We start from the raw sequence: 8313 nt of genomic DNA on the forward strand, positions 1-8313 counted from the left end.
TTTTGTGTTTCCCATATAAAAAATCATATTCTTCCAACTGTACTTCCCAATTTCTTTTTTTTTTTGGGTCAAGATGATGAGCATTTTGGGGAATAAAGAATCCCCCATCATTATTTATCTTAATCGTTGCTTTCTGTTTGCTGATATACAGAGTTTATTTTGATCCAGAAAGAGTGAGAACTTTGCTTTGTTCTTTTCTTCCCTTCCTGTTGTACCCTAGTAAGACTTTTTCCATTTCTATTTTTATATTCTATTATTGTTTTTTCATATTGCAAGTTATGGTGAAACAAACTTGGAATTAGTGATGCTGCTCCTAGGTACATAGGACAAGGATTTCTTATGATCATACCTTCAATCCAGTACCCCCCCTACTTGGCTAGAAGAATCCATTTGGTCTGGAGGCAGGACAAATAACATTATATTGGCTTTATTTGGAATAACTCGTTTATAAGAAAAGAATTTAATTGAATTCTTATACAATCATATTTGATTTTTTATTTTTTTAAAATATATTTTTTTTAAATTAAAAAAATTGAATTCTTTCATTTCAAATACCAAAAATGATTTAAAAGAAATCAATTAAATTAAATTTTTATAAAAATCTAATTGACTTGAAAGGATATTTATATATAAATATTTCAATTCTATATTATTGAGCCTGTTATAAATATACAATTGTTTTCTAAATATAATTCTCTTTGAAAATATATGAAATTTAAATATACAATTAAAATCAAAAGGTAAAAGTTATAGTGCTTTATCTTTTTATTATGGTTCTCATAGAAATATGAGGTTCAGTCATTTGATTTATATTAAAAGTAATAGTATTTCTAAATTATTTTAATTGCTTAATGTTTTTAATATAATTTTCTATGCATGCTTTTCTGTTGTTAAAATTAGTAATTATTATACTTATTTTATAAAAATTGTATATAAATGAAATTGAGGCATTTGAAAAAACTATAACCATTGACATAGCATGAAGTTATAATTTTTTTTTTAAATAGTGTTGTATTTACTTATTATAATTCAGATAAATATATGCAAAGAATTCATAAATTAAACTTTCTTGTAATACTCTAAAAGATTTTTTTTGTAATTTTAATTGTATATATTTTAATTACACTATTCCATTTTTAATTTATATAGAATACTTTTATTTACATTTTCTTAAAAAAAATTGATATATACTATAAAAAAAGTAGAGTTTCTCATTCCTCACATATTAACATCAAAGACCTCTACTACTGAATACTGTTCACTCTCCTTAACAACTTAAATTCTTTTGCAGATACAGATGAAATCCAAACCAGTGCAGGAAAGGACCTCAGAAACATGACTAGCACTCTACTCCACATTGTTTAAGAATAGGACCAGTTTGCTTGGGCAAGAAAGGATCAATTCTGACCCAAACCAGTGAGAAAATTGATGCAAGAAGGACAGACCACAGGACTACAATGGTAGGAGTTCTGTTTTGCCTTCCCATTAGACCTTTGAGGAAAGGATACAAATGAGCAATGACCCAGAAAGCAAAAAATAGCTTCCCAAATAAGGGACCCCATGAGCCATATCCATTGTTGATTGCATCAGATACTCCAGCCACAACTCCCACCATATTTATGATAATTAGAGTAGTTGGTGGGATGAGAAGGGTGGTCCATTTGAAGAGGTAGAGCTCTCCAAACTCTGTATCATCTGCTGCTTTTGCTGTGACAGTGAAGTTTGTGTCCACTCCACCCAGGACCTTTAGGAGGCCTTGGAACACAGCAAAAAGATGTGCTGAGACACCACCTATCACCCAGAATTGCTCGTTACGCCACAAGTCCTCGATGCTCACTGTACTCCAACGAAGCTCTAGGACACTTGTTGCTATAATGGAGAGGAAAAGTGCCAAGAACCATACACTAGCCAGGTTGGTTAGCTGCAAGGGAGAAATTTCTTGTTAAACCGTTGAAAACCTTTGCAATTTTCATTTTCAAGAAATTCAAGCATACTCATACTTCGCAAACTATTTCTTACAGTTTCACTGGAAATAATTCATTCCTACAACTATTTCTGCAATGGGGCTCAGGATTACTCACTGTAGGGATGATGAATTTTCCGGTCAGAAGGCATACAGCAGGAATAGTACAGTAGGCAAGTAAAGGAATGGAAGTGAAGGGATAAACAATGGTGTTAACGTAGGCAAGCCTCTCCAGCCATTTCAACTTTCCTCCATATCCATACCATAGTGGGCAGTGGCGACTCAGGAAAATTTCAACAGAGCCTAAAGCCCATCGCAGAACCTGGTGCAACCGATCTGATAGATTAATGGGAGCTGATCCCTTAAAAGCTGCTCTCTCTGGACTACAGTAAATTGACTTCCATCCTCTGCAATGCATCTTGAATCCTGTCAAGATATCCTCTGTAACAGAACCATAAATCCATCCAACCTGAGAAGAAATCAAATCAACATTCAGAAATCTCTCAGGTCTCGGAATTTTGATAATGGTTTCAGCATTTTGTACTTAACCGAGCACTGCATAATACCACTCACCTCTTTGCCCCATTCGGTTTTCTCTTCATAACCACAACTAATAACATGAATGGCTTCTTTAATGAGTGTTGAAGGATTAGTTCCTTCAGGCAGGCCACCCTCTTCCATGAGAGTGGAGGCAATAAATACTGGAGATTGCCCAAATCGTTTCTCAAAATTTTTCTGTGACATAAGTGATGATTTCTCCAACTCTTCGTAACCTTCGAGGCCTTCTTCAATCTCTTCAAGTTCAAAAACTGCTCCGGACCCTTTCCTCATGTAGTTCTTACCCATCATTTTCTTTTTCCTGGGAAGCAGTCCGCCAAACAGGCTTCTTTGCCCTTTCTTCTTGGATTTTGACTTCTTTCTTGAACCCCCACAGCAACAGCAGCACCATGAAGGCCAGCAATCACATGTCATTTTAGGCCTCTTCTCAGACACTGGCGGATCATATCCATACAAGGCCTGCCTGTTGAAGACACATCCAGTACCAACATATACTGGACCTTGGACCCCATCTAGGCCTTTCATATTAATCTACAACCAAATCATAATTAAAGAAGTAGGCGAAAAAATTTGTGATATTGAATTGTAATGTAGAAATAGTTGCAATGTTGATCTGTATAACAAAAAAGAATGATCATCAACTTGTTCAACTCACATCGAAAAAAACAGTGTTGCGATTAGCATATCTATCATGACGATCAATACCATCGAACCTCTGAGGAAACTGGACATAGCAGACCTTCTTCCCCAGCTGAGGATCCATTAAAAAGCACATGGCTTCCCTCACAGCTTTGCTGTTGTTAAGGTAGTGATCACAATCTAAGTTCAACATGAAAGGTGCATTGGTGAGCACTGCAGAGACTCGGATCTACAATTGAAACGCAGCAATTAATTATAAGAATCAGTCAATTGAATCTCACAGGAATATGCAATTGAGAAACTCACAGGGAATTACTTACGAGAGCATTCATGGCACCTGCTTTCTTGTGGTGTTGATAGCCAGGTCGCTTCTCACGAGAGACATATACAAGCCTGGGAAGCTCTTTACCTTCCACATCAAGAGCACCCTCACTTCCAAGATATACCTGCAGAACAAGTATAGCTCTGAGTTGCAATGAAAGATGATTATCAATTTTCGGGTTAGAAACAATCAAGAAAGGATAGATCTTGCTGACTTGAATCATTCCGGGATGATCTCTTGTGTTGTTTCCAGGCCATGGAGTACCATCCTGCATAACCCATCCTTCTTCTGGTTTCTTCTGCGCCTTCGCCACCAATGCATTAATCTTCACCTTGAATTCTTCATATTCTCTCTACAACACCAAAAAATTCCAACCCCATGTTATAGAACTTTTAGATATTGCTTGGTGAGGATATCAATGACAGAAGAGAAGGGTTTGGTTGCTTACTTTCATAGCCCTGCGCTCCTTGACAAAGTTGGGATGTACCTTATCTTTCAAATAGTCTATTTTCTGAGAAAAGTAGAATTCAGGAGCCCTTGGCTCAATGTTATGCTTCTTACAAAAGGGCACCCATCTCCTTGCAAACTCAGCAGTTTCTGCTAGTGAATCGAAAAGGAGCATGGAAGCACCATCATCCGATACATAACAGCTGACCTTATCAACAGGATAATCAACAGCCAAGATTGAAAGCACAGTATTTGCAGTGATTATTGGTGGTTCCTTGAGAGGATCCACAGTACTGACAAAAAAGTCAACTGGAGCTAAGCGGTTAGGCTCCCCCTCACGCTCAAATCTCATTGATAAGCGATCAAGGTAAGTTTCACGTTCAATTGGGAACCATTTGGGGAACTGGTCTAGAATCCATGAAAATGCAAACCATACTTCGCAAATTACAGAGATTAGCCATAATGGGAAAGCATCATAAGCTGGAGTTAAGATACGAAAACGAAGAAAAAAGCAGAGAACGACAAGTCGGATGACAATGACAATGCGGTATGGGTTGATTTTGCTTGAGGCAATGGGGATTTTTCGCCACAGAGGTTGTCTAGCTTCAGCCATACTGTGAAAGGAATGACAAAGAATTAATGTTTCAATGAGATTGGTATTTTAATATCTTAGAAATGAAGATAATAATAACGCTTACAGGTATTCATCTTCTTCTCCTTGATCATTTCCTCCATCATCTTTGCCCACCAAGCCTCTCTTTTCTTGCCGGATTTTCCACTTCTCCACTCTTTCTTCCCATTCTGCATTGCTGTACATCTCTCTCTCTGCCTCAATCTCCTTACCTCCTGCCACTACACCCCACCACCAACAACCCCAGAAAATAAATTTTCTTTCAGAGAAGCCCAAATGTGAAAATTTGTTATAGCTTATAGTAATTTTGCTTACCACTTCCTGCAGAAGAGAATGCACCTCCAGTATACAATGGTCTTTGAACATAGTCCCCATTTTCCTGCACCAATCCTGCCGTTTAGTGATCTTCCTGCTCTTCTAACAGACTGCTATAATTCTTTAGATTCCACATTAAGAAATAATCAGTCGAGTGATTACCGAGTGAGCAAAGACATTTTTGTGATCTTGGTCATCGTGATGCTTCTTAATCTGAAATTCATCATCAAAGTCTTCTACCTCAATATCATCATCATCATCTCCTGCAACTCTAGGACAACCTGCACGAAGCAACAAAACCTTACACTGTTAATTAATATCACATGATTGATGTAGAACCTTAAAAAGGAGTTATAACATCAAAAAGAAAGAGGTGACAATGAAAATGAGCAAACCTTTGTGACGCTTATATCGAGTGTTGCACTGAGGACAGCACTGGTTTCCTTCACTCCTCTCATACTCATAACAAGGCCTGCAAACAGGAAATCCACAAACATGACAAGCAACAAAAAGCTGCCCATCTTCCTTCACACCAATCTCATCCCCACAAACTCTGCATATTTTCGACGTCACAGACTGGCGTGCTGAAGGCTGGTGCTGCTGCCACATTACACCATTTAAAATTTATTTCCAAGAAAGAGAAGAGAAACACAGAAGCTTTGGCCAAGGAACCAAGAAGAAGAAGAAGAAGAAGAAGAAGATGATGAATACCTCGTCATAATCCTGCAAAGGATGAGAACCGGTGGCAAGGCCAGCCATGGTGGTTGAGGCCACGGCAAGCAAAGGAAAGTAAGCAAAATAGAAAAGAAAGAAGATGGTAAGAGGAGAGAAGAAGAAAGGTGGGTTATATAAAAAGGATGGTATGAGGAGGGAGCAAAAATATCATCATGGAATTGGAAGCTATAGCTAGTATTGTGTACCAAACTGTGAGTTGAGAAGTCGTGGGTTTGAGTCCAAGGGACGTTAACTGGAGTGGCCAGATCAGTAGCGATAGGTAGAAGATGGAGAAAGAAAGAGATAGCTTGTTCTGGCTTCTGCTGACATTAGCTAATAACTTAGATTCAAAGGCTTCTCTCTCTTAAGAAGCTGACACTAACCTCTCAGTCACCTAACTATACAAATAGATCTCACAGTACATCTCTCTTGCATTTTGTCACATGCCCCATTCGTCCACCATGCCCGTAAAATAAAAGGAAGCAAATATATTTATAGAAAATGTAGAAGTGAGATGATAATTAGGATTTTCCATAACTAAATATCATAATGATGCATCTATTAAATATATAGACTTTATATATTTATATTTTAAGCCTATAATAAATCAAATTTAAATAAAATTTTTTGAAATAATTATATATGCTTGCACAAATTATAATAGAGTCAGCCAATTAGTAAGTAAATTTATTTTATTAATTAATTAATAATTAAATAATTTGTGATATTATTATATTTAAAAAATAATTTGGACTGCAGGGGCGAAATTAGGCGAGGGCTTGAGGTCCCCAAAGTTTTCAAGATTAAAAATTTACTCCTAAATTTTAATATATTTTTTAAAAAATTACTGTTTATCCCTTAAAGAATTTTTAGATTAAAATTTTATTTATAAATTTTAGCCTTTTAAAAAAAAAAAACTATTGTTTGGCCATCAAGTATTTTTATTTCGATCCTATATTTTTATGTAAATTTCATTTATATTTTTTTATATTATTTAATTTTCATCTTTTAATATTTTATATTTCTATTCTAATTCCTATATTTTTACTAAAATTTTATTTAATTTTCTTTAGTATTTATATTCGGCTCCAAAAAATAAACTTCCAGTTCCGCCTCTGTTGGACTGTATATGTTATCTGCTACAAAAATGAAATTAATAATCTTGTTCTGTAATTTGGAGAGACGAAGAACAAAAGAAAAGAAAAGAGAGGGAATGGTAATTAAATGGTCAAATGCTTTTGATTACATTATTATGTACCCAAAATAAATTGTGTTTCATAAGGTTTATATTTTATAAAATGGGTCAATTTAATTGGCAAGAGGGTTTATTAAATCAGTTAAAATTAAAAAAAAAAATAGTGTAATTTATAACTAATCCCTAAATAAAAACCACAAATTAGTTCTCAGTATGTTTTTCTAGTAATAATTTGATCCTCAAAATTTAATTCTTACTAACAAATTAGTTATTACCATCTAAATTGATCATTAAATCCATTAAATGCTTTTTTAATTTAAAACAATTTAATTCTTAAAATTTTGTTTTATTAATAAAATAATTTTTAAATCTTTGTTTTATTAGAAAAATAGTTTCTATATCTAAATTTTGTATTTGAGTTATTATATAAGCAAAATATTCCCTGTATCTAAATTATAATTATTTAAATATAAAATAAATAATAACTCAAATATAAAATTTAAATATAGGGACTATTTTACTAAAAGAACAAAACTTTATGGATTAAATTGTTTAAAATTAAAAAGTATTTAACAGTAAGGATTAATTTTTTAACAAAATTAAATTTTGAGGACCAAATTGTTATTAAAAACATATCAAAGACTAGTTTATGTGTTTTGTTATACCTAAAAACTTAACTATAGATTAACCTAAAAAAATTATCAATTACATAGAAAATAATTTGATTACAATATGGAAAAGATTTACAATTGATTATTGTTAATATTTTCATTCTAATTTTGATGGGGAAATAATTATAATTGGTCAAATGCTTTTGATTACATTGTCAATTATACCCAAATTAATTTGTTAATGTTTTGAAGGTCTCCCCTGGATTTTGATACCTAATTATGTGACATTTTGAAAAAAAAAATCTCAAATTTGTACCCTAACAAGAAAAAAAAATTTCAGAAATTAGGAACATCAACATCATAAAAATGACAGCCAGCTTACAATGTTTTATCCTCTTGTTTTCTTAATTTTTTCCCTTTTCAATTACTGTATTATTATGAGGTCCTAATTTCTTACAATGCCTCAAAATCAAGTAATGCCTAAAGACCTTTTTGTTGCATTTAATGTGTTTTGGTAAATTCATCACTTGTATGGCTTTAAAGTTGGGAAACCCCATAGGAAGGGGCATAATTAATGATAAAGCTCTTTACTTTTTTTTTTTTAATTTATGAGGATATTTTTTTTAACATTTTTCTTTATCTAAACTCGATTTTCTATGAATTCAAAATACAAGATTTATGATAAAATTTATCTATTAAAATTTATATACTATAATGAATCGAGTTTAGGCAAAAATTTTTCATTTTTTGTCTATTTTACTATTCATATAAGACTAATCATTTCAAATTTCGTAATTGCCTCTTCTAGCAATACCTTCTCCACGAAGCAAATTTGAACTCTCTCCAAGTGCAGTATGTAGTGTTGGTATAAAGCTCTTTACTTTGATTGAACCTCATATTTTAAGATGGATACATAAC

General features: G+C 33.5%; 1 protein-coding gene across 2 annotated transcripts; it reads right to left on the bottom strand.

The window, feature by feature from the left end:
• Positions 1-1193: 1193 nt before the first annotated feature.
• LOC110657598 (cellulose synthase A catalytic subunit 4 [UDP-forming]) lies at positions 1194-5776 on the bottom strand. Of its 2 annotated transcripts, none has more exons than XM_058149809.1 (12): positions 5587-5776; positions 5271-5472; positions 5038-5156; positions 4876-4939; positions 4628-4781; positions 3931-4543; positions 3697-3834; positions 3481-3606; positions 3177-3389; positions 2537-3052; positions 2082-2432; positions 1194-1921 (listed from the first exon to the last, which is right to left on the bottom strand). In XM_058149809.1, exons 1-12 carry the CDS (start codon positions 5632-5634, stop codon positions 1340-1342), a joined length of 3126 nt encoding a protein of 1041 aa, XP_058005792.1. In that variant the 5' UTR covers positions 5635-5776; the 3' UTR covers positions 1194-1339. The 2 variants fall into 2 exon arrangements, with proteins under 2 accessions (XP_058005792.1, XP_058005791.1); XM_058149808.1 differs by having other exon boundaries at positions 5271-5475.
• Between the last annotated feature and the right edge of the window lie 2537 nt (positions 5777-8313).

Source organism: Hevea brasiliensis, chromosome 7 (genome assembly GCF_030052815.1).
Source record: "Hevea brasiliensis isolate MT/VB/25A 57/8 chromosome 7, ASM3005281v1, whole genome shotgun sequence".
Taxonomy (NCBI): domain Eukaryota; kingdom Viridiplantae; phylum Streptophyta; class Magnoliopsida; order Malpighiales; family Euphorbiaceae; genus Hevea; species Hevea brasiliensis.

Coding starts and splice junctions, on each gene's coding strand:
- LOC110657598 (XM_058149808.1), bottom strand. CDS start 5,634: ATGGCTGGCCTTGCCACCGGTTCTCATCCTTTGCAGGATTATGACGAG. Junction 3,835..3,930: donor AGGAGCGCAGGGCTATGAAA/GTAAGCAACCAA, acceptor TTGGTGTTGTAG/AGAGAATATGAAGAATTCAA. Junction 2,433..2,536: donor AAACCGAATGGGGCAAAGAG/GTGAGTGGTATT, acceptor ATTTCTTCTCAG/GTTGGATGGATTTATGGTTC.